This window comes from Symsagittifera roscoffensis, chromosome 2 (assembly GCF_963678635.1).
Source record: "Symsagittifera roscoffensis chromosome 2, txSymRosc1.1, whole genome shotgun sequence".
Classification (NCBI taxonomy): domain Eukaryota; kingdom Metazoa; phylum Xenacoelomorpha; order Acoela; family Convolutidae; genus Symsagittifera; species Symsagittifera roscoffensis.
In genome coordinates, this window is record NC_087063.1 from 83115505 (window position 1) to 83140983 (window position 25479).

General features: G+C 38.1%; 2 protein-coding genes across 2 annotated transcripts in view; both read left to right on the top strand.

Moving 5' to 3' along the window:
• The window catches only part of LOC134840665 (calcineurin subunit B type 2-like), a 28534-nt gene extending 18816 nt beyond the window's left edge, over nt 1-9718 (top strand). Inside the window, exons 2-3 of the mRNA XM_063856633.1 lie at nt 8025-8211; nt 9463-9718. Of these exons, the coding sequence (XP_063712703.1) occupies nt 8025-8211; nt 9463-9566 (291 nt within the window). The 3' untranslated portion in view covers nt 9567-9718. The remainder of the gene's footprint in view (nt 1-8024; nt 8212-9462) is intronic.
• Nucleotides 1-25479, top strand: part of LOC134840025 (motile sperm domain-containing protein 1-like) — a 484177-nt gene that overhangs the window by 215644 nt on the left and 243054 nt on the right. The gene's annotated exons all lie outside the window — the stretch shown is intronic.

The following is a 25479-nucleotide window of genomic DNA, read 5'->3' on the forward strand; positions in this document are numbered from 1 at the left end:
ATTGAGTACAAAATTCGATTTGTGGTTGAAAAAAAAACAAACAAAAATGTTGGGGCAATTTCAATTTTGTCGCCATAAAAAATGCTAGTCATACAATTTTCATTTATCGAAATTATTTGATAACCATTTTTTTCCAAAAAAAAAAACACAAACCGTTTTCTTTTCATCGCCAGACTGTTTTATTTGGTTCAAATAGCCGCAGAAACTAGTTCGAATCTTGTTTCAATGATTTTTTGAAATGATAAAAAAGTGTACGAATAGCATTTTTCCATAATTTGATATAAGGAAATGTATGATAAGCATTTTGAGTTTGGGGAAGTCAACCCAGGTATAATGCGAAACTGTATGTCTAATTTTTTGGTCGGACGAAAGCAGTAAGGTGTTCCACGCGTTTCCAGCTCCGATGGGAAAAATTATGGTGCGCTGTGTTATTTTTATACGCCCAGTTTTAGAAGAAGAAGAAGAAGAAGAAGAAGAAGAAAAAGAAGAAGAAGAAGAAGAAGAAGAAGAAGAAGAGGAAAAGAAGAGGAGCTTTTCGATGGTTTGGCGCCTGCCCGGGGAGAAAAGCGCAGAGAGAAATCGAACAAAGACCAAACCAAGCGGGGGGGGACAAGGCCCGGCAGTGAGTCAGACTTAGGTCACACTGCCGGGTGGAGTCTCTCAAACACACCCCAAAACAGAGACGGCACAGCCAACCGTCCCTCGATGAAGGCGATCCGTCACACCCTACGGCACACGGAATCTCTGGTGTCCCTACATCTGTACAACGATGTGGAACCAAACCCAGGTCCGAAAGTGTGGAAGTGTGCAGTGTGCGATAAAAGAGTCAAAAGAACCGAGTGGTCAGTAAAATGCAACGGATGTGGGAAGTGGGTACATTGGGGTTGCACCGACCTAGGAGAGAATGGAAGGTGGGACGCAAGTTTCAGGGCCACATGCTGCCCTGCTCCCCCCCGCCAGCAAACCGACAGCAAACGGATCAGGAGAAAGAGGAACAAAAGAGAGAAGAGACAGCGAAGTCAAAGAGAGCGACATGAGAAGTGGATGAAGGACGCAAGAAACAAAGGAAGGGAGGAGACTACCACGCTATGGGCTTGGAATATCCAAAGGGCGCGAGTTAATTTCCCGAAAAGAAACAGATTCGCGGAGATTGTTAAATCCATAGCCAACAGCAAGGCGGAAGTGGTAATGATGAGCGAACTCCAAGAACAAGAAGAAGGCTTCAAATGGATCAAGGCCAGGGAGATTTTCGGAGTATTTATCCATGGAAAAAGAAGTGGCATTTTCCTAAGGGACCAGTGGGCCTCGAAATGGGCAGATCAAGGTTATAGGAGAATAATCCGGGAGAGAAGCATCTCGATAGACGTGGATGGCTACCGGTTTATCTCGACATATCAACCACTCTGGGAAGGCCTCAGTATCGAGTTCATGAGGTACAGAGAGGAGCTCTCTACCCTAATCGAGAGCAAGGACATGGTCATAAAAGGGGGCGATTTCAACTCAGTGGTAGGGGAGAGTGCTACCAGGGGGGCGGACCAGACGGCGGGTATCCACGGTTTAGGCAAGACAAATGCAGCGGGTATGAACCTACTGGAATGGTGCCAAGAGAATAGCCTAGCCTGGTGCAACTCCTTTTTCAGCCACAAGAGGAGAGGAACATGGAAACATCCCAAGAACAAAACATGGCATGAAATAGACGGCTTCATTATGAAACAACAAGACCGGGCAAAACGCGCACGGAGGATTTTCACGGTACCGACGAGCAAGGATCTAAGCGACCACAGACCGAAAGCGATGTGCTGTACCCTGAATAACTCTCTTGACAGGAAGCGCAATAACAAGACCAGCCAACTCAAGAAGAAAATAGACTGGGAAAACTAAGAACGATAAAAAAGGCAACGGAATACGCCAATAAATTAGCTACAGAAGAGCTCGAAGACTGGACACAAACAGCAAAGGCGATGAAGAGAATAGGAGAAGAAGTGTGCGGCACAGTAGAAAAAAAACCCCTAAACCCCGCGCTGGATAGGCACAAAGAGGAAATAGAAAGGGCTCAAAAGAGAATATGCGAACTAACAGCTCGAGCACAAGACGGAAACGAAGCAGCGAAGGAAGAGAGAAGGAAAGCCAGAAAGGATTTCAAAAGACAGAAGAAAGGTTGGGAAGAAGAATGGTGGCTAGAGATCGTCAACGAAGCCAAAAGAGCCGAAACTAGCGGCGATATGAGAATCCTGTATAAAACTTTGAGAAGGATTGGCATCAAAGACAATAATAGCTGTGTTGAGGACGAATTCTTCAGCCCGGAGGAATACAAAGAGCATTTTATGCAAGTCTCGGCAGCGAGATATGACCGACCGGAGGAAGAAATTAAATCCTTAATCGATACTCTGGAACAAAGAAGGGACACTGTGGCACGAGAAGCAGCACGGAAAATAGAAATGGAATTCACAGTGCAGGAAGTGGAGCGAGAAGTTGCTCTCATGAAGGACGGCGCGTCAGGGATTGACGGAGTGCGCCTAATTGGGATCAATGCCGCTGACAACACAAAAAAAGAGAAATTTTCAAGAGCGTCATACAACTGCTTGAAACAGATCCAAACACCTGGCCTGAGGAAACCAAAGAAGGATGGGTGGTACCCATTCACAAGAAGGGCCCAAAGAACGATCTACAAAACTACAGAGGCATTTGCCTCCTTCCTTTAGCCAGCCGGATCATAGCCAGAGTACTGGCCTCCAGGATCAGACTATGGGCGGAAGAGATTGGGGCACTAGACGAGAGCCAAAATGGCTTCAGGAAGAACAGATCGACCGCGGACGCGACACAGACTATAATCAGAATCGACGAAGAGACAAGTAGAGTTCTGGGAAGGTCTAACCACCATAACCCGAGAAGACCAGGAGCTGTACTCTTGGACATAAAAAAGGCGTACCCGAGAACGAACAAACCACTTTTATGGGGGATACTAGGAAAGCTAGGTATGCCTCCAAGCATCTTAGAAATCCTGAAAGGCTTACATGAGAACACACAATACCGAGTAAAAGGCAAACAGGAGCTGAGTACACCATGGACGCCACAACGGGGCCTTCGCGAAGGTTGCGCCACCTCGCCCATTCTGTTTAATATTTATCATGCTACATCCATGAGGCAAGCCCAAATGGATCGGATAAAGGAGTCAAAGGAAGAATGCGGCTTGAAGTGGACCTGGAGACCGGGAAACAGCCTCCCCCCTGCGACGTCCCAGAGGAACCTACGGAGCAGCAACAGGACTGAATTCCAGATACTGGACTCGCTGTTTGCGGACGACTCCACTCTGTTAGGAAGTATGGAAGAGCTCAGTCGAGGTAAAGAGACAATTAAGAAAACGATGCTGAAGTATGAAGAAGTGTGTCACAATGGGAAAGAAGAATTCATAATGTTTGGAAGCGAGGCAGCGGACAGGACAAGGATGTTAGGGACTCTAATTGGAAGAAAGGAAGACATAAACGCGAGGATTAAAAGAGGCTACCATGCTTGGTCAAAGGCCAAGAAATGGTTATGGAAGTCAACACTGTCAAAGAAAACCAAGGCGGTAATTGTCCAAGCAGTAGTAGAGTCAACCATGCTATTCGACTGCTCGGTGAGACCTTGGACAACCACGGACATTTCGAAACTACAAAGAGTGGCCGATATAGCGTACAGAAACGTATGGAATAATGGGAAGGGGCTGGCGCTATACAGGATGCAGAAGGAAGGGGTGAATAGTTTTGAGATCAGAAGGCAACTAGGAATAACATCAATTCGACAGAAGATAGAAGCACGGGCACTGAAGAGGATAGGACACGTGACGAGGATGCCGGACACAAGAACAGTAAAGAAAATCACTCTGGGCAACTGGACGGAAGTAGGCGAAAGACCAAAGAATGGGAAAAACAACACTATAACGTACTGGAAAAGAATTTTAAAAGAGGCAGGGTTAGATTGGACTAACATCGAAGGTCTAACTATGGACAGAAAAAATTGGAAGGGTATTGTAAACGAAAGGAAGAAGGCCATGGATGAATGGGAGAACAAGATGTGCGAAATACACAAAGGGGATCAGAAACCAACCAGAAGCCAAGCCGGTAAACCAGTCACGGAGGAAGGGTTCAAATGTCGTTGGCGACCCTGCGTAAAGACATGCCGAACAAAGGTGGGACGAGACCATCATGAAACACGAATCCACAAGCGCAATGAACTAATATTTGAATGTGAAAAATGTCACACAACTTTCAAACAAAAAGCACAAAGAACGAACCACGCCAAGCAATGTGGAGGGGCCCCAAGAGGGACGTGCCCGGACTGTGGGAAAGAACTCAGCACGACGAACATGGCGAGACACAGAAGAACCTACTGTTCGAGAAGACATGACAAAATGACTCTTAGAAGCGCGAGCACACTAGCCAGGACCACATGCCCGGACTGCGGGATCCCCATCACAAAAACAAATGTAGCAAGACACAGGAACACGGCGTGTCCGGGGAGTGGCAGTCGAGACCCCCAGGGGTTGTAAACGACTTACAAGACAAGACAAGAAAAGAAGAGGAAAACAAGAAGAAGAAAAAGAAGCAGAAGAAAAATATTATTTGTTTCCCAAGTGACACTATTTAAAAAAGAGACAAGAAATTTCTATGCGAGGACAGCCAACGAGCCCAATTGGGCTGCACGCTGCTCATTTTTACTCAAAAATGTATTGACCAAACTTAACGTTCAATTTGAAAGTCAGTAAGAACAAAAAGTAAAAACTAATAAAATTTTAAATAGTTTGGAAAAAAGATTCAAAAATAGCCCAAACTTGCAAATTCCGGCATCTAAAAATCTTTAGTTTAGCAATACAATTTTTTACTGGCCATCTGAGCCTCATGATCAAGCAGGTTTTTGATTATGTCACAGGAAAAATATTTTTTTTTGTTTAAATTGAACAGCAAACACCTCACTGAGCCCATGCGGCAGCAACCAGAAGAACAAGTCCAAGAAGAGTCAGTTTTTAAAGAGCAGACTGAACTCAAAATTATCGCAACAAAAATTTTAGTGGAAACTCTATATAGTATATTTAATGAGTTCAACTCATCAATTCGAGTAAAAAGAAATTGAGACAAAGATTTACTTTTGAAGACAAAAATAGATTTTAAGCTATGAACCACTTTCGAAAGCTGAGCTTCATTCAAGCTTTGCAACTGTATTGGGATCAAACTTTTTTTCTTCTAACAAAATTAACAGCTGAGATTCTTGCTGTTTTTCTGAAAACTTTTGCGTTTTAGTTCCGGTTAAAAGTATTTACAAAAAGCTTTTAATCAAAGGACTCCGCTTTGGCATAATCTTTGCATAAACTGTTTAAACGTGCGTACGAAAAAAGTTGAATTTGTCAAAATTTCTTAATGTTTGCAGGATTTATGCTCAGGAAATTTCCACTTAACAGTACGATTTCGAATGCTAGAAGCGATATGTTGTTTATATTATTTTGTACTGTTTTTTGGACTTAAATAGTTTATCCGTATCAATATTAATTTTTTGAAGTCCGGCAGATAACCCATTTATGTTTTCATCCTTTGTAAATAGAAAAGCTTTAAAGCTTTTCCACGCTAATGGAAGATCATAGATGTAACTAAGAAACAGTAATTGAACAATTATTGAGATTGGGGTACTCCGCATTAAATTTTTGCCCATAATAATTGTACACCAAATGTTTCAACGCACTGAATTCTTTTAAAAAAATAGCTCCTTATTCATTTTGAACATGGTCCAACCAAGCCATATAAACCTAATTTTCTAATTAAGACAGCTTATCATATTAAACTTAACAAAAATTGTTTTGCCTTATCAACCTTATCAAAAAAAATTGCCTTGAAAAAAGGACTACCTCATCAAAAATTGCAGCGTTTAACTGTATCAAAGCACTCCTACTTGTGATTTGGATTTCATAGAAGTTCAAAAACTTTTCTTTATCGGAACAGGGGCAGATCTAGGATTTTCTTGACGGGGGTGAATTTTCAAAAAAATGTCCAAAATTTTCTCGACCTTTTTTTTTAGGTCCACCAAATTGATTTTCCGAGCTCATCCAAATCAATAAAAAGACCCTGTTTAGTCAAAATTTCTGCGCCGCAGCCAAAATTTAAAAAAATGCCAAAAATATGCGTTTTTAGGCACTTTTTGGAAAATTTTTACCAAAAGATTGCGACTTTTTGGCGCGCGTTCCCCCCTTAAAATTAGTATCTTTTGGCGCCCATGGCGCCTTTAGAATTTTTTAGGGTCCGTCACTATATATGAATTCCTCAAAAAAGTACAAGGGGGACCCTTTGGGTCGGAAGGAGGTCGAATCCCTGAGGGGAAGGGGGCGTCGTCCACCCCCCCCCCCCCCCCAGAAATCCGTCCCTGTATCGGAAGTTGTCTGTTTTTCAGACTAATTTTTCAGACTCGAAGTTTCAGACTGATCTCCTACTCTATTTACTGTCGGGTTTCTTATCAAAGCTATTGCTATAATTTGCTTGTTCTATGGTTATTTAACCAATTCATTTTTCTTTTGCGAGCCAATTAACAACGAACAATTATAAGAATTTTTTCAAATGAAGGACATTACGAGGCCAAACTGTGCATTCTGTGCATTGTATGCTGAATCCACAACAGGCCAAAATCAAATTTGTTGCAAAATTCACGTCCTTGCTACTTTTCTTTGATCTTCTTTGCTGTTATGGATTCCCCAAACTTAAAACACTGTTCCACTCAAAAGCGCTCTAAAAAAACAGACGAATTTGCGGAATCCGCAAAGTAAAAGTGGAATCCGCAAATTGTAAGTGGAATCCGCATTTTGTTTGCGGATTCCGTTTACATATATGTATATATGTAGTAGCCTTTAAAATTATATCTTTTAATTACATGATTTGATTGGACCAGAATAGAAACTTACTAGAATAGATCAGTGTTTGGGATTAATGGAATCTCAATTACTGACCAGTATTTGGGATCGATGAAATCCCAAAGCCTGAAACAACTCGACGATTTGCTATGCATTGGGTTTCTAATCACTCTCAACCTAATGACTCCAAATAATGACTTTTTTCCATATTTATTCCATTTTTTTTCCAGTTTTTGGGATTTCATCAATCCCAAATACTGAACAGTATTTGGGATCGATAGAACCCCAAATACTGACCTAATTTGGCGATATGCTGTGTATTGTGTTTCCATACACTCTCAACCCAATGACTACAATTACTGAATTTATTCGGCGTTATGGTTCCAAAATCAGTATTTGGGATTGACGCAATCCCAAATACTGGCCTAATTTGGTGATCTGTGTTGTATTTCCATACACTCTTAACTCAATGAATCCAAAACTGAAATTATTCGGTGCTGTCTTTCCAAAATACTAAAAGATGTTATCCACCGATTTGAGTAACCAATGTTTCAAGATTTGTTTGTGAATTCCGCTGACAATGGTTAAGTCTTTGCTTTAAAATTCCGCATTGCTAGAGATAAAAGTTCCAGCTCAGCTTTTAATTGTTCATGTGCAATTTCGGTTTGAACAAAAGTCGAAATTCACTTACAGTTTGCGGAATCCACTTACCTTTGCGGATTCCGCTTACATTTTGCGGAATCCACTTACAGTTGCGGAATCCAAAACAACTAGCTATTTTCGCTCGCTTGTTGCGGAATCCACGACACAACAAATGGGCGGACAAAATTTACATAACAGGTTCTTGTACGCGGAATCCACGGAAGTTTTGTAAGTGGAATCCACTTACATTTTGGAACATGTTTAAAGATTAGTTTTTGGAATCCAGGAACATACAGACACAAGCTTGTGCGCCTATTCAGTGCACGTTTTAGCCTCGTAATGGAATGTTTTCTTTATTGTGATTTTTCTTTTTTAAATTTGTCTTTAAACAAACATTTCTGCCACTTGCAAAGGAATCGTATGTCCTGTTTCCTTTTTCTCGCAATAGTGTTTTTTTTGCAAAGGACGACCAGGGTGCGACAATTAAATTGAATTTGTTTGCTGTTTGATTTAGAAGTTCGACGACAACCGTGACAAGGAGGTGGACTTCTACGAATTTGTGCGCTACTATCTGCGGGAGGACATCGAGAAAGAGTTCAAACAGTATGACTTGAATGGAGACGGCATGATTACCAGGCAGGAGATCATGACTGTGTTGAGAAGAATGGGCATTCAGAATCAGCAGGAGTTGCAGAGTGCAGGTACACGTCCCAGGGAACCCACGACGTCGCTTTTTCAGTTTCCTAGTTTTGGATTTTATTCGATTGCCTTTTTAAGTTTCATACACTAAGATTTGATACTTTAGGAACCTTATGTATCTTTAGTTTCAGTTCTTCGGCGATCTTAAATATCAAGAAATACCGAAGATCTGAGACTTAAGATACACTGAAGATCTGATATTTAAGATACACCGAAGATCTGTTATTTAAGATACACTGAAGATCTGATATTTAAGATACACCGAAGATCTGTTATTTAAGATACACTGAAGATCTGAGACTTAAGATACACCGAAGATCTGATATTTAAGATACACATTTAAGATACTTCAAGTCTAAGATCTGATAGTTGCAAAGATTGATGCCTAAATACTAAGTACTACGCCTCTTTTCCAATTTCAAAAGTATTCATTCCGCAAACTGCATGAAATATACTTTTTGTTCAAATCTGTTCACGCTGACAGGTTTTTATGCTAAGAAAATCAAAATCCGTTTTAAATAACAGTTTGTAAAAAGAATTTCAGACAAAAAGCTCGGAACTGAAAAAGTGCCCCCAAGTTGATGTATGTATCTGTTTTTTCACACCGGGTGGATTTCTAACAACGACAGTTTGATTAGGAGGCCATTATTATTTCCTTTAACGAAGAATTTAACCTTGAGATAAGGCGTCAGCGTTGATATCGTCAGATTGGGTGTTCGATTCCCTGCAATGGCAATGATACTGTGTGAGGATGAGCTCTCACTTGACCTCTAGCTTCAACTCTACCACAACATCACCGATTTTTGCTTCAAAAGTGACAAAGTCATGGAAAGTTCCAAGTGCAAACAAATAACGCTGAGTCGCAAATAATAAGTTTTTCTCCATTAAGTAACACAGAATGTAATGTGTGGCAATAATAACGCACTATTATTAGATCAGCTGCTGCACAGCCTTTGATAGATTATCTGCGATTGGCAGAAAAAAAATTATACAACACCGTTTTTCGTCTCGTTAACAACCCCCCCCCCCACATTTGAATTTTAGTTTTGATAAAATATAATTATTTCTGCATAATATTTTGCAAAAAAAATTTTTGAATGATGAACAAACTATCTATTGTGAACATAATTATTCTTCATACCCTACATCTTTACATCACGAATTCAGCCATAACAGAACATTGGAGAACGCTAAGAAAGATGAAATTTTGAAATGTGCTGGTGAAAAGTGGAAAAGAGCCCGTTTTTTTTCAGCCTACGCCCTGATGAAGAGTGTGGACGATAACAGCGATGGGTTTATTTCCTACCCTGAGTTTGCGGACCATTTCGTCAAACAGAACTACTCCTTCAAGTCATAAACTGCAAGCCACACAAGAACCCAGCAAACTCAATTAAAATCACTTATAATCGAATACGCAATACACCCAAAAAGAATTCAATTTCTTTGAGAGTCAATATTAGGAGGGGCAAGTCAATTGAATTACGGATAATTTAGAGAATTGTGGAGAATCAAGCGTTTAAAAAGATTTTTTTTTGCATATAACAGACAGAATTCTACAGGCGTCTTCACAACAATATTTTTCAGCATAATAATTAAAATTTCTTCTGTCGTCTGCAATATGGATAGTGTCAGATTTTTGGAGCAATAAAAACTCACATATAATTCGGATGTTTTTTTTCTTAGTTTGGAAGTGTTGGCATGACATTTTTGAAAATTTTGATCTCGTCTCATATTTTCTCAAAAAATCAGTTGCATTTTTTCAAAAAATCAGTTGCCTTGCCCAATGCCATTTAAATGAGAAGTAGATGTAGAAATTTTGCAACCTTAAATTTTGCCCGATGCACTTGCAAATACTTCGAGTACCTTTATCTTTAAAGATAAACAAGAATTTATTCTGATAACACAAGTATTTTTCCTTAAAAACCTTTGAAAACCTAGGGCAGATATGAAAACAAAGCCATTGTGACATTCATGGTGAGAAAAGAATAAAAATCGGATTCAACTTATCGAATTTTTACTACCCGAATTTTTACTACCCTCAGCTCTGATTGGCCAATTCATTAATTGGAGTTAGGTCGACAAACAATCAGCAAAATGCGATAATTCCTCGTTAATTTAATCTTCATTCTTCTTGTAATGTTGCTTAACTGTTGTGTTAAACTAATTAACTAGATAATTGCATGTTTTGACGAACTTGATATCTTGGGTAGCACTTCCAGTTTTCAGTTTTTTAAAATTGGTTTTAAAAACCCAATTAATGATAGTGAACAACAATTATTATTTTGACTTCATGGCGATTTTTTTCAAGATTAAAAATTTTTAGTTTTTAGGTTTAGGTTTTAATCTTGAAAAAAAAGGACCTGACACTGAAAATTGAAAAACTGAATCAGAAAAACGTGTCAAATTCCCACCATTGTCACAAATTCTATCAACGATATCGGCTGCACTTGTATAATAGAACAAACTGATTGGGAAAAAACTGTCAATTTTTAAAACAAGTAAAACTTAAAAACTCTGCTCGTCATAACTATGTATCTAACAAAATGCTAAGCTTGTGTGCACCAGTCAGCAAGGAGTGTCTAGCATCCTACTTTAACAAACGTATTGATGAGGAGTTTGGTACTTGATGAACTTAAGCTAGTCAAATTGATTTCCCTGATTGAAGTTAAAAAGCGATTCGTCCAAATATTGGCCATTTGATCTCCTATCTACAATAGGCAAAGTCCTCGAGAAAGTTTTTTAGCAGCATCAGCGAACGCTTTCCTTTAAAAAACAACCTGATATTTTTGTGAAAGAATGGTTTCATAGAAAAGCATTCTTATGTTGAAGCAATAACTCGAATCACAGAGTTAATGCGAAAATTATTTAAAACAATTTGGGATGTTTCTTTTTGTTGATCTACGCAATATTTTGTCACTATCAAAAATGATTTTTTTTTGCCATCAAAACTTTGAAAATGTAGATTTAGAGGGAAAATAGGTCTTCCTCTCGTAAATTATTTGACTAACAGAAAATATTATTTAGTAGATCATCAATGTGAATCAAGTATCTGCAAAATGAGTTGTGGTGTGCCACCAGGTTCCGTTCTTGATCCTTTGTTTTTCTCTGCTGTAATTAAACGACATAAATAACAACGTCTTAGAGGGTAGAGTCAAAAATGAAACAAAAAGGGAAAAAATTGATGGAAAAAGTTTAAAGATCAATAGTCTCAAGCAGTCGCGTGCGCAGAAGTTTTTCTAGCAATTTTTCAAAAAATAAAACATTTCGTTGGCTTTTTTCCGAACTCTCTGATTATATTCAAAAGACCCCACTATTTCCAAAAAAATTTTCTGCGCTTCAGGCAAATTTTGAAAGAAAAACGAGCGTTTTAAGCTTTTTTTTTCAAAAAAATTTACCAAAAAACTTACCAATTTTTTTGGCGCACGCTCACTTTCAATTCTATTTATATTAGCGCCTAAGGCACCCTTAGAAAAATATTGGGACTGGCCAGCCATAAATGTTGAAATTATAGAAAAAAGGGGCATTTTGGGGAAAAAATGGCAACAGAATGGTTGTTTGTAGTCTAAAATGTTAATAAAACAATCGATTCCCGTCTTACCCTTAGCCATTAAAATGGAACAAAAATTTGAACTTAATCCATTGTTTTATCAAATCTAAGAAGAAGTATAACCCAATTAAAATAAATTGAAATTTCTCAAACTGCAAAAAAAATCCATTCCCACAATCACCACTCTCCACAAGAACCACCCTCAGCTCCGCTTTGGTATTCTTGACCCCTAAAATTTTTTACAGACACTTTGTGGCCAGTTTGTTGAAAATACAGTTTTTTGGCCAAAAATTTTCAATTTTGCCGAGTGATAGTTGAAAATTCGTAACAGGCAACAAATCGTATCAAGCGAATTCGTATCTGTAGATTAAGCTGGGGAAACTGATTCTTGCGCAGTATTCATGATGTAAATGCAGCGGAGCGAAGCGAAGCAACGTAATATAATTGCCAATGCCTTGTTACGAATTTTCGCTTGTTACGAATAGTAGCCCAACCCATAAACATATATGCTTACATACAAACGTCGTAAGACCCCCACCCCCAAAATTTCTATGCAAATTCAGAAAATGAATAAAAAAAAACAAAATTGAGAAACATAAAACGAGTAACAACAACCAAAATTGCAGATAAAAAAAGTTAAAATTGAACCAGTAAACTACTTTAGTTTAAAGCGTGCAATCTATTCTGTGTGTGCTGAAAGTTGCATCTCAATAAAATGGGAAAAATGATTTAAAAGGAGTTTCATTGTTTTCATCTACAACATGCTACAACATCGACAACGCTGAAAAACCACTGTTCTTGTAACGTACAACTGAAAAATCTCATTCAAAAGTCTTGACGACCACGATAAAATGTTCGAAAAAAAATTAAATGCGTTCACGAATATAAGAAAGTAAGCGGCCTAAACAATCGGCCTCTTTGAATGAAACTGATCGAACGTGAAAAGCGTTTGCAGTTAGAATGCAACCTAAATCATTTCAAAAAACTATGCATAAAAACTCCATTCGATAAAAAAAAATAATGCTGTAATAACGCAAAACATCTTGCACGTTAGTTCTCATAAGGTAGTCAAATTAGTCAAATTAGCAATTCACAAACCCCAAATTTTTTAAAAAATGATCACAGGTTAGGTTTTTTGAACTCAGGCGATTACTGACTTTCAGATAAACAAATTTATTTCGTTCAAAAATGTCCAGATGAAAGTCAAAAAGTGTCAGGAAAAAATACACACCGAGCACAGAGATTCCGTTACTTTCTGCGGAAGATTTAGGTGGAGAGGGGCGGGGCGGCCCGGTATCCTCAAGAGTTTGACCCCTTGGCAATGCAAAGTGTCCTTTGGCACTATTCTCCACTAATTGTAAGGATGGCACGCGCGCTGAAAAACACGATTTTACAATTTACTCGTCGAAAATGTTTGTATTCGTTTTGAAAAACAGGTCGTCTTGACAAACTGGTCAAAGTTGCGTCGGTGCCGTGATTTGTAATAGCTCGAAAAACAATTTTAGCTGACCTAAAAATTGTTTGAAAAAAGGAATCAAATCAGGGCAAAGTTTTGAATGGTCTGAATGTCAGTTAATGTAATTGCAACGGTTTTTTGGGAAAAAAACATAAGGTCTCAACTAATTGTTCAGATTTTCAAAGAAAGTGACAGAATGTTTGGGCTCGTCGTGGTAAATTTTCTCCAGTCCTATTTTGCTGGGCATTTTTTTTATCCTGACCAAATCATCCGGTAATGTAATCCAGAGCTCTATTTGATGAAAGTATTTCAGCTGTGATCTTTTTTTAAAAGTTATAGGGCTTTACAGATTGCCAATTTAGTCGATTTGTGATAACTCACGCGCGATATAATTTGTGCCATTAACGCGTATGCTGAAATTTTATCCATCTAAAATTTTTTTATTAAATCATTTGATGCATCTTACTAGGTCCATTTTTTATTCAAAATCCAGCACTGCAGATAAACTTCAGATAAGGTTAAGCGTATAACAAATAGGTTATCTTTTAAAACTTTTCGAAGTAGATTAAAATCGCGAGGAAAGATACCTAATTATTTGCGACAAAATCACACTTGACTTACTCCTCATATTGCTCAATGCACATAACTTGACCACCCGCACTGACAAAATTGAGATTAAAATCGATTTAAATCGATTTTTTTTTACAGATAATATACAGTATGGAAAATGATGTACGGTAGCCCATGTAGACACGTAAACCGATTTACAATAGATTAAATGGATTTTACGGTTAAAAAAAAACATTTTTATTCCTTAAAAAATTACTTCAATCATTTTTACTGGGTTTGTGCAAGGCAGTGACATCCATCAAATTTCAAATAAATCTGATTTGTTATGAATTTTCTTTTTGTTTCGAAACAAGAAATATGTACTAAAAAGAAAAAATCTTTTCATACCGAAAGGGTTCTTGCACTATGAAAAAAAAATCATACAAAATTTCTGCAAGTAAAATTTTCAATTTCAATGTTCTAGACGCAATTTTGTTAGACAAAATGCATATTCTTTCTTGAATCATAGTCGAGAAGCTCTGAACTTAATGAAATGCATAGAAACTGCATAAATTAATTGTACCAAAAATTGGGCCAAAGTCAGTTTAACTCAACTTAAATGGACTTAAAACTCAAAATCTGTATGAAATTGAAACCAAAATTTTTATTAATTTAGAAATGATTGAAAATTAATTTTTTAAATTTTAGAATTTCGACCAAATAAATCAACTTTAATGAAAATCCTTTTTGTTAGGTCTTCCCTAAATTAATTCTTTAAAATCGACTGTAATCCAATTCTTGTCATATGGACAATCTAAGTCGTTTTAAAGCTTTTTCAAACCATAAGATGAAGTCGAAACCTCAATTTTTTTCTCAAGTTATCTCCAACTATATCTTTGATGTTTTGACAGCAATTGGCTTTTTCAAGGCTTGGAAATTCTCGTTGGAAAATCTATTATTTGATTATAATGCCGCGGAGAAAACATCCTCTTTTGCGTGGAATTAAACGTAGATATTCTTGATCATCGTTCAAAAACTTGCAATAAATTATTTTGCTTTTTAGGATCTTTGTGACTTCCAGTTCAAAAATCATTACCAACCAAAATAACAAGTATTAGCTCATCATGCCTTGATCATATTATTTATAACAATTTTAGTACAGTGGAAACGTTCAGTGTAAAAATAGGTGATCATTATGACTTAAAAGTAAACCTTTGCATCGGGACATTTGAAAAAAAAGTTGATAACATCATTTCCTGAAGAAGTTTAGACTGTTTTAAGAGCGATAACGTTCGGTGCAAGCTATTGATTTTTTTTTTGTAAATGAAGTCTTTCTTTGGAATCATTTATGAACTCAATTAATGACGTTTTTGATAAATTTTGTCCGCTGGAAAAAAACTATCAAAAAAGAAAAGTATTGGGATAGAAGCCATTGCAATTGAAGCCAAGAATTCGAAGCCTTTGCAATTAACGAGACAGACTATTTAAAATGTATAATTCAAAACCATAAGAAAATGATATATTGCAGTATAGAAATTGAAGTGCCCAACTTCTTCGTCTTGTTAGACAGTGCAAAATAGGGTACTATGATAAAAACACAAGCATTTTTAAAATTCCAAATTGCTGTTCTCTGCTTTTATTGAAGTTTATTAAAATTAAAACAAAAAACTTTTTCCAATAAATTTGAATGAGTTCAACCAGTTTTTTGTTGATATTGGAGAACAAATGGCTTCCTTGCTAGATAATCAGAACATGATTCGTTTTAGAGTTAAACAGATTGACTCATCTAATTTTCTCCACTCCATAAATCATGATGAAAAACTGAAAGATATAAAAACTCTCAAAAACAAATTGTCTTGTCATCATGAAAATATAAGTAATAAAATGAGTAAACTGTGTGCTAAGGTAATTGGCTATCCAATAGCTAATTTGTTCAATCAAATGTCAATCTATGGACTTTTTATAGACGAAATCAAAATATCCAAAGTTCTCTTTTTCATAAGCAGGGTTCTTACGAGGAACCATCCAAATTTATACCAATAAACCTGCTTTCAACAGTATGCAAAGTTATCGAAAAAATGGTTTTCATGCAAAGTTATCGAAAAAATGCTTTTGCTTTCAGGAAATTTTGTTCATGTATCCACGCTATCATGGCAGCAGCAGAAATTTTGCGAACAAGCGAAGATTCGAAAAACAAAAAATTCGCTTGTTTTAAAGATTTCCAAAAAAAGTTTGACAATATCGATCATACTATTCTGACGAAAAAGCTAGAAGGCTATGGATTTCGTGGCATATGCTACAGTCTAGTATAATCACTTTTAAATGAACGTTATCAATATGTATCTTCCAATGGAAAGAATTCGAACATGCTACAAATAATATACGGTGTTCCACTGGCTCGGTACTTGGGCCGCCGCAGTTTTTACTATACTTAAATGAACATCCTAGCAATTGAAAAACCGAGAAAAGTGTGTATTATCGCGAATGACACATCGCTCTTTTGCACAAGTAAAAGATTGAGCGCAGTACAAGAATTCAAAGAAAAAGATGAAAATTTAAACTTGTTATGCAAATCCAATAGATTGAAAATTAATACAAAAAAACAGCCAGATAGTTTTGGTCGGAAAACAAAAAAATGAAAAGTATTTCTTGAAAGTTAAAAAATAGAATAGGCAGGTCTTTTCAAACATTTGGCAGTTATATCAAGCCAGTTATTTCGTAAGGCTTACTAGCATATGCTGTTCAACAGAAAACATTCTGATAAATAAATCCGATTTAAATAAAATTTTAATTTCTTAATTGTTAGTATCTTGATCCTCGTGTTTTTGGTTTTCCAGGGTTTCGCCTCGATGAGCCTCAAGGCTCGTGCGCGATCTTTGTGAGGTAAATCAGTGTTGTTATTTCTGATTGCTAGTTGTACTAGTCAATTTACTATTGAATCGTGACAATCATCCAACGATGTCCGCAAAAAAATCTGACTAAATACGCTCAGCATTGTTTTCACTTTGATTAGTATAATATGTCGAAGCAAAGGTTTTTACTTACAATTGCTATTTTGCAAAAAAATGTCCTTTCCAAAAATAACTTTGTTCAAAAAATTTAATTTGCTTTTATATTCTAACCAGTGTGAAAACTAAGTTAAATAATTACCAGATGAAAATTGTTCCTGATTTGATTATCATAGCCCATTGTTTTTAGTTTTTAATCCTGGAATTTAAACTTTACATCGCTCGCATAGTAGATTAGTATTTGAGCTGAATATCAGATATATTTTTGAACCAGCTCACCAACCCAACAGAATAGCCGGCAAATTTAGGTGATTCAAACAGCTAAGGAAAAAAATCTCTGACACAAACCTATTTTGTCGATAAATTCAACGCAGTAAAATTTAAGGTACGGATATGTGAAGCATATATGTGATATATGAGTTGTGCTTTCCATATATATCCGAAGCGACATTTTTTAAAAATAATTTTTATCCAATTTTTTGTTTCTCGATGTTTTGACATCATATTGAAACTGGTTTTTAGATCTATGAGCGATTTTGAAAAACATTACAATCACGCTCGGCCAGTTTAATGACCGCATTCTAAAATTTCTATCCAATCCCTGGTATTCTCAGTCTCACGTTGTGTCTAAGAATACATTTGCAAGTGTCATATACTGCTACTGCAATAGCAGTAAATGAATTATGCAATACCAACCTTCAGTGGTGTTATTATTATTATGATGTGTCCAAGGTCATGTGTACAGTGACATTGACACACAGCTGAGAGCTCAGAGTTTTGATTCTGCAGTATCTCTCTCAGTAACTAACTTTAGAAAAAGAAAAGAAAACTTAATTCAATTAATTCAGAATACATTATTGAATTTACCATTAGTTTTCCCACGATACCGCATAGGATATCACATGGCGCAAAAAACAGGATTCGCAGCTCAGGACAACCGGACGGATATGAGAATACCCGTATTTTGGGCGTCAGCGAACTTAGACCCTCCGTGGCAATTTAAATTCTCGTTCGAACAATTTCTAATGGCAGTAACTGTGAAAGAAAACGTAAATCCAGAGGTTATGTTAGATGAACCAAAAGACATATTAGAAGAACCACCTCCACGACCAGAAACACCATTAGAGGGAGAAACTGAAGCTGCGACGACAGCCAGAGATAAGTAGTTAGCAAGAGATCGAGTAATGCTGGAAAATGAGGAGAGAAGAACACGGGGTCTAAGGGTTGATCACAATGTTTTTTACAACGAAGTGCAAAAGAAACTGGTATCCAGATTATTTCTCTCACTCGGAACAGAAGGAAAGAAACAATTTCTACAGAAGAATCCACATGTTGAAATATCCAAAATTTCGTTCAGGGAAATTACAGAGCTTGCAGAGGTCTCGTTCCTAAAGGTAAAATGCGTGACCTATGAAAGATATAAATTGTTCACACAAATGCAAGAATCCGGAGAATCACTGGAGGTTTTTCATGCAGCGCTAACTGCACAAGCAGCTCGATCAGAACTCGGAACCTTAGAGAGTGAGATAGTTCGTGGCTTATTCATTTCGAAAACGAAAAACGTGACGTTACAGGATACGCTGACATTCGAAACGCTAGATAAAGAGGGCTATAAAATTTGAACATAGCAAATTGACTACAATCGCATTTCAAAAGCCAAATGCAGCGGTAACAGGAAGAACAAGTAACAACTATAACTCTGGAGTGAGGATAAAACAAGAACCAGTGATGGCAGTTAGGAACTCAAAAGGAAACAAAAAAAAAACAACAATATAACAAAAGGGAAACGAATACACGACAAAATATCAAGAGATAGTCGAACACAAAAGCAAAACCATGTAACAGACGTGGAAGAGTATTCGATCAGGGACATCTGAAAAACTGTTCCGCAATGGGCAAAACTTGTAAGAATTGCGAAAAACCCAATCACTTTGCAAAACTGTGTAGATCCCAGCAAGTGAGTGAGGTTGCGGAAAGATCTGAAGGATCCGTAGAGAAATGTTATCAGATAAGAGAAAATTTTGGTTCATGTAGTGATTTTGAAGTAATGTCGATACAAACACATCAGCCGGAGAACAAACAAATCTCGAAATATGTGAGGGATAGAATCAGTGAAAACAAGAAAAGTCAAATGGAGAGACGATACAAGTCCAAAAAATCGATTCAATCCGAGACCCAAAGTTGAATAGAGTAAAATCACTAAAGGCCATGGTAAGAATAGGCAATCAAATAATACAACTGACGGTAGATACCGGAAGTCCAGTCTCTTTCTTAAATTGGGCGACAGCAAAAGAAAGATTGGATAAATCAAACAAAGCAAGATTCATCCCGTCTGAAAAACTGAACTTGATTACAAAATTCATTGACAAAAACAAACAACCGATCTGTGTATTGGGGGAATTGAAGACGAATCTTCGGCCGGCAGGCTGGGAGGTGAAAGGAGCTACATTCCTGGTGACGGAACGTAAAACCAGATGCATTATGGGATTGGATTTACAAGGACAAGTGGGGATAGTCACCACACAAAAACCAGCTCCAAAAGAACTATCTTGGTTTGACGTGCTCATGTGCGAGCAGTCGGAAGGTTGGAAAAATAAATGCTTCAATAAATTCAGAAGTTTATTCGATAGACAAGGAATTTCAAAAAATCACATTGTAAGTTCAAAATTCAAGTATCCCTATGTCCGATTCAAGAAAAGGGGAGAAGAATTCCAATTCACATACAGGATAAGGTAGAGAAAGAAATTGAAAAACTGTTGACAGAAGCTCACATCACAAAGCTAGACAAATGTACAAGCGGTTGCTTCATAGCCCCAATTGTAATAACAGTAACAGTAAAAAAGGACGACTCGATAAAATTGGCGACGGACGCAAAACCAATAAACAGACAATTTTTCAAAAATAAGTATCAAATGCCCAATGTAGATGAACTCAGCGATGGGGTAAGTCAAATTGTTACCGAGAACAAAATTGGCACACTTTATTTCACGGTGTTAGACTTAAAGTACGCGTATAGTCAGCGAAAATTGGCTGCAGACACAGCTAAGCAGCGTAATTTTAATATTGCCAGTGGAAAGGCTACCAAGCTTAACGGAAAAGTTGAGGCCACTCCTTAAAAAGGAGAATCAAAAGAAAAAATTGAAAAACATGAAACTACCAGTAAAGAAATTCGAGTGGGGGGATGAACACACAGTGGTGCTTGATGCTATCAAAACTGCAGTAGCGAACATTACAAAACTAAACTACTACGATGCTAAGCGGGAAACAAGAGTTAAATGTGACGCAAGCCACGATGGCTTGGGGGCTCATTCGCATGCAGGTACTTAAATTAACAAGAAAAAAATATTCAACAAACAAATTGATTCTATTGGTGGTTGTTTGGGCAGTAGACAGGTACAAACATTACCTATTAGGTAATCATTTACCATCGCAACAGATCACAAAGCACTCATATCAGCGCTAGATGGTAATAAGTCTAACAAGACCTATCAATCCCGATTGACTCGGGGGGTCGATCGATTGTTGCCATATCAATTTAAAATAGTTTAAATTTCGGGGAGGGACATGGGGATAGTCAATTATTTATCGCGTGATCCTTTTATTGATCCTTGGCCCGAATCGGAATTAGACGAATAATTTGTAGTGGCAACAATAAACTTTTTTCATGAAGCGTTATACTGCATGAGCAGTAGGCTGGAAGGCATTGGGTCGCTCGACCGGAACGAAAACGTTCTAGAATGTTCTAGAAGGAATGTGGTAAAACAGTCATTGCTTAGTGGTTGCTTTCACGTCTGCCAAAACAGCTAAACAGCAAATTTTAAGAGAAACCGATCACTTTTTCGTCACTTCACCTCAGCAAACAGTCGTATCCAAAAACTGAAAAAAAAAACAGTTCAATCCGTCAATAAAGTTCAGAATAAAAACAGACTCGGAGAAAGGGATGGCAGAAAAATTCAATCGCTCATACGACTGCTGGTCAGATACACCACATGATTGGCGAAATGACGAAAGAGAAGAGAACATTCTGGACCCGAAATGGAATCGCTCTCTTTCAAACACAAACGAATTCTCTGAAGAGGAGGAAGTTACAGAGACACTGCAACGCACAAGGAAAATAATTCGCGGAGGCAGGAAAAATAGAGACAGTTCGGACAGTGAAACAAGAATTCCATCACGAGTTAAATGGCATTTCAACCGGAGCAACAGAAGGAGGCAGACAACAGACTACTTTCGTTTTGGCAGTTGATTGGGGGAGAAGCAAACACTCCTGTGAACATCAACAGGGAGTTACTGGCAACGTCGGAGGAAACTAGTAATATTCCAGAAGAAACAACTCAAGGACCGATTAGCCTCACACCAGCTACTTCGAATGAGAGGAGATTGAGCGAGGTCCAAGTAATTGAGGTGGATTTGACAACCACAGAGGACATCAAAAGTAATCAAGAGGTGGGTACAATTGAACCACCCAAAAAATTCAGTAAACAGAAGCTGCAAAAACAGCAGAAGGAGGAGTCACTGGAGAACCTATCGAAATTGTTTGATAAAAGTCTTCTGGCAGAATTGACGACTGAAGATACATGGATGGACCGCCTCCGACGAGTCATAGAGCGAGGAGACAAACAGGGTTTCGAGTTGATGGGACCATACACGAATCCGGAGAATCACTGGAGGTTTTTCATGCAGCGCTAACTGCACAAGCAGCTCGATCAGAACTCGGAACCTTAGAGAGTGAGATAGTTCGTGGCTTATTCATTTCGAAAACGAAAAACGTGACGTTACAGGATACGCTGACATTCGAAACGCTAGATAAAGAGGGCTATAAAATTTGAACATAGCAAATTGACTACAATCGCATTTCAAAAGCCAAATGCAGCGGCAACAGGAAGAACAAGTAACAACTATAACTCTGGAGTGAGGATAAAACAAGAACCAGTGATGGCAGTTAGGAACTCAAAAGGAAACAAAAAAAACAACAATATAACAAAAGGGAAACGAATACACGACAAAATATCAAGAGATAGTCGAACACAAAAGCAAAACCATGTAACAGACGTGGAAGAGTATTCGATCAGGGACATCTGAAAAACTGTTCCGCAATGGGCAAAACTTGTAAGAATTGCGAAAAACCCAATCACTTTGCAAAACTGTGTAGATCCCAGCAAGTGAGTGAGGTTGCGGAAAGATCTGAAGGATCCGTAGAGAAATGTTATCAGATAAGAGAAAATTTTGGTTCATGTAGTGATTTTGAAGTAATGTCGATACAAACACATCAGCCGGAGAACAAACAAATCTCGAAATATGTGAGGGATAGAATCAGTGAAAACAAGAAAAGTCAAATGGAGAGACGATACAAGTCCAAAAAATCGATTCAATCCGAGACCCAAAGTTGAATAGAGTAAAATCACTAAAGGCCATGGTAAGAATAGGCAATCAAATAATACAACTGACGGTAGATACCGGAAGTCCAGTCTCTTTCTTAAATTGGGCGACAGCAAAAGAAAGATTGGATAAATCAAACAAAGCAAGATTCATCCCGTCTGAAAAACTGAACTTGATTACAAAATTCATTGACAAAAACAAACAACCGATCTGTGTATTGGGGGAATTGAAGACGAATCTTCGGCCGGCAGGCTGGGAGGTGAAAGGAGCTACATTCCTGGTGACGGAACGTAAAACCAGATGCATTATGGGATTGGATTTACAAGGACAAGTGGGGATAGTCACCACACAAAAACCAGCTCCAAAAGAACTATCTTGGTTTGACGTGCTCATGTGCGAGCAGTCGGAAGGTTGGAAAGATAAATGCTTCAATAAATTCAGAAGTTTATTCGATAGACAAGGAATTTCAAAAAATCACAATGTAAGTTCAAAATTCAAGTATCCCTATGTCCGATTCAAGAAAAGGGGAGAAGAATTCCAATTCACATACAGGATAAGGTAGAGAAAGAAATTGAAAAACTGTTGACAGAAGCTCACATCACAAAGCTAGACAAATGTACAAGCGGTTGCTTCATAGCCCCAATTGTAATAACAGTAACAGTAAAAAAGGACGACTCGATAAAATTGGCGACGGACGCAAAACCAATAAACAGACAATTTTTCAAAAATAAGTATCAAATGCCCAATGTAGATGAACTCAGCGATGGGGTAAGTCAAATTGTTACCGAGAAAAAAATTGGCACACTTTATTTCACGGTGTTAGACTTAAAGTACGCGTATAGTCAGCGAAAATTGGCTGCAGACACAGCTAAGCAGCGTAATTTTAATATTGCCAGTGGAAAGGCTACCAAGCTTAACGGAAAAGTTGAGGCCACTCCTTAAAAAGGAGAATCAAAAGAAAAAATTGAAAAACATGAAACTACCAGTAAAGAAATTCGAGTGGGGGGATGAACACACAGTGGTGCTTGATGCTATCAAAACTGCAGTAGCGAACATTACAAAACTAAACTACTACGATGCTAAGCGGGAAACAAGAGTTAAATGTGACGCAAGCCACGATGGCTTGGGGGCTCATTCGCATGCAGGTACTTAAATTAACAAGAAAAAAATATTCAACAAACAAATTGATTCTATTGGTGGTTGTTTGGGCAGTAGACAGGTACAAACATTACCTATTAGGTAATCATTTACCATCGCAACAGATCACAAAGCACTCATATCAGCGCTAGATGGTAATAAGTCTAACAAGACCTATCAATCCCGATTGACTCGGGGGGTCGATCGATTGTTGCCATATCAATTTAAAATAGTTTAAATTTCGGGGAGGGACATGGGGATAGTCAATTATTTATCGCGTGATCCTTTTATTGATCCTTGGCCCGAATCGGAATTAGACGAATAATTTGTAGTGGCAACAATAAACTTTTTTCATGAAGCGTTATACTGCATGAGCAGTAGGCTGGAAGGCATTGGGTCGCTCGACCGGAACGAAAACGTTCTAGAATGTTCTAGAAGGAATGTGGTAAAACAGTCATTGCTTAGTGGTTGCTTTCACGTCTGCCAAAACAGCTAAACAGCAAATTTTAAGAGAAACCGATCACTTTTTCGTCACTTCACCTCAGCAAACAGTCGTATCCAAAAACTGAAAAAAAAAAACAGTTCAATCCGTCAATAAAGTTCAGAATAAAAACAGACTCGGAGAAAGGGATGGCAGAAAAATTCAATCGCTCATACGACTGCTGGTCAGATACACCACATGATTGGCGAAATGACGAAAGAGAAGAGAACATTCTGGACCCGAAATGGAATCGCTCTCTTTCAAACACAAACGAATTCTCTGAAGAGGAGGAAGTTACAGAGACACTGCAACGCACAAGGAAAATAATTCGCGGAGGCAGGAAAAATAGAGACAGTTCGGACAGTGAAACAAGAATTCCATCACGAGTTAAATGGCATTTCAACCGGAGCAACAGAAGGAGGCAGACAACAGACTACTTTCGTTTTGGCAGTTGATTGGGGGAGAAGCAAACACTCCTGTGAACATCAACAGGGAGTTACTGGCAACGTCGGAGGAAACTAGTAATATTCCAGAAGAAACAACTCAAGGACCGATTAGCCTCACACCAGCTACTTCGAATGAGAGGAGATTGAGCGAGGTCCAAGTAATTGAGGTGGATTTGACAACCACAGAGGACATCAAAAGTAATCAAGAGGTGGGTACAATTGAACCACCCAAAAAATTCAGTAAACAGAAGCTGCAAAAACAGCAGAAGGAGGAGTCACTGGAGAACCTATCGAAATTGTTTGATAAAAGTCTTCTGGCAGAATTGACGACTGAAGATACATGGATGGACCGCCTCCGACGAGTCATAGAGCGAGGAGACAAACAGGGTTTCGAGTTGATGGGACCATACACGAACCCATTGTGGTCACAGATGGCGGTGCAAGACGATTGCATTCTGGTGAACAACCGACTGGCGGCTCCCCTACAACCGAGACAAGCTGTGCTCAAAAGAATTCACCGGGGACATCCGGGTCACGAGACTATGCTAGGTGTGTCACAAAACTTGTGGTGGCCGCATATGCACAAGGACATAGAGAACCTAGCGGAAGAGTAGCGTAGTTTCACCAGATATGGTAAGAACGTAAAATATCTTATTCCAAAAAACGCGTCAAAACCACTGCCACTGCTCACGCAGCCGGGACAGGAAGTACAATTTGACTACGCGGGACTGTTAGAAAACCACAGAGGAAAAAAGATCTACCTTCTAGTAGCTATAGATAGATTCTCGAAATTCCTGTCGGTGAAGGTTACTAAATCAGCAATTGGAAAGTGTACGGTGAAATTCTTGAGATCATATATAGACACACACGGCATTCCGGAATCAATACGATCCGACCGATTTTCAGGATTTAAGGGGAAAACACTAAAAAAAGTTTTGTACTGAACTCAATATCGAACAAAAATTCTGTCCGGTGGGTGACCATCGGGGTTGCGGTTTAGTAGAGCGAACAATACAAACCATAAAAAGAAGATTGGGGGTAATGTTGCTAGAAGAAAACAATAGATTGATCAAGATATGTCTTAGTACCATAATGCGAGACTTACGGTGAAACAAGCAGATAACTATTCAAGTATCTTCCTTTCAGGCACATTTTGGCAGACTACCAAAAAACGAATTTTAAATCTTAAAGATAAGTTTATAAACAATTCTGACTATTTAGACAAACAACACTTGGAACGATCGGCATTGACGCCATCACAACTGAA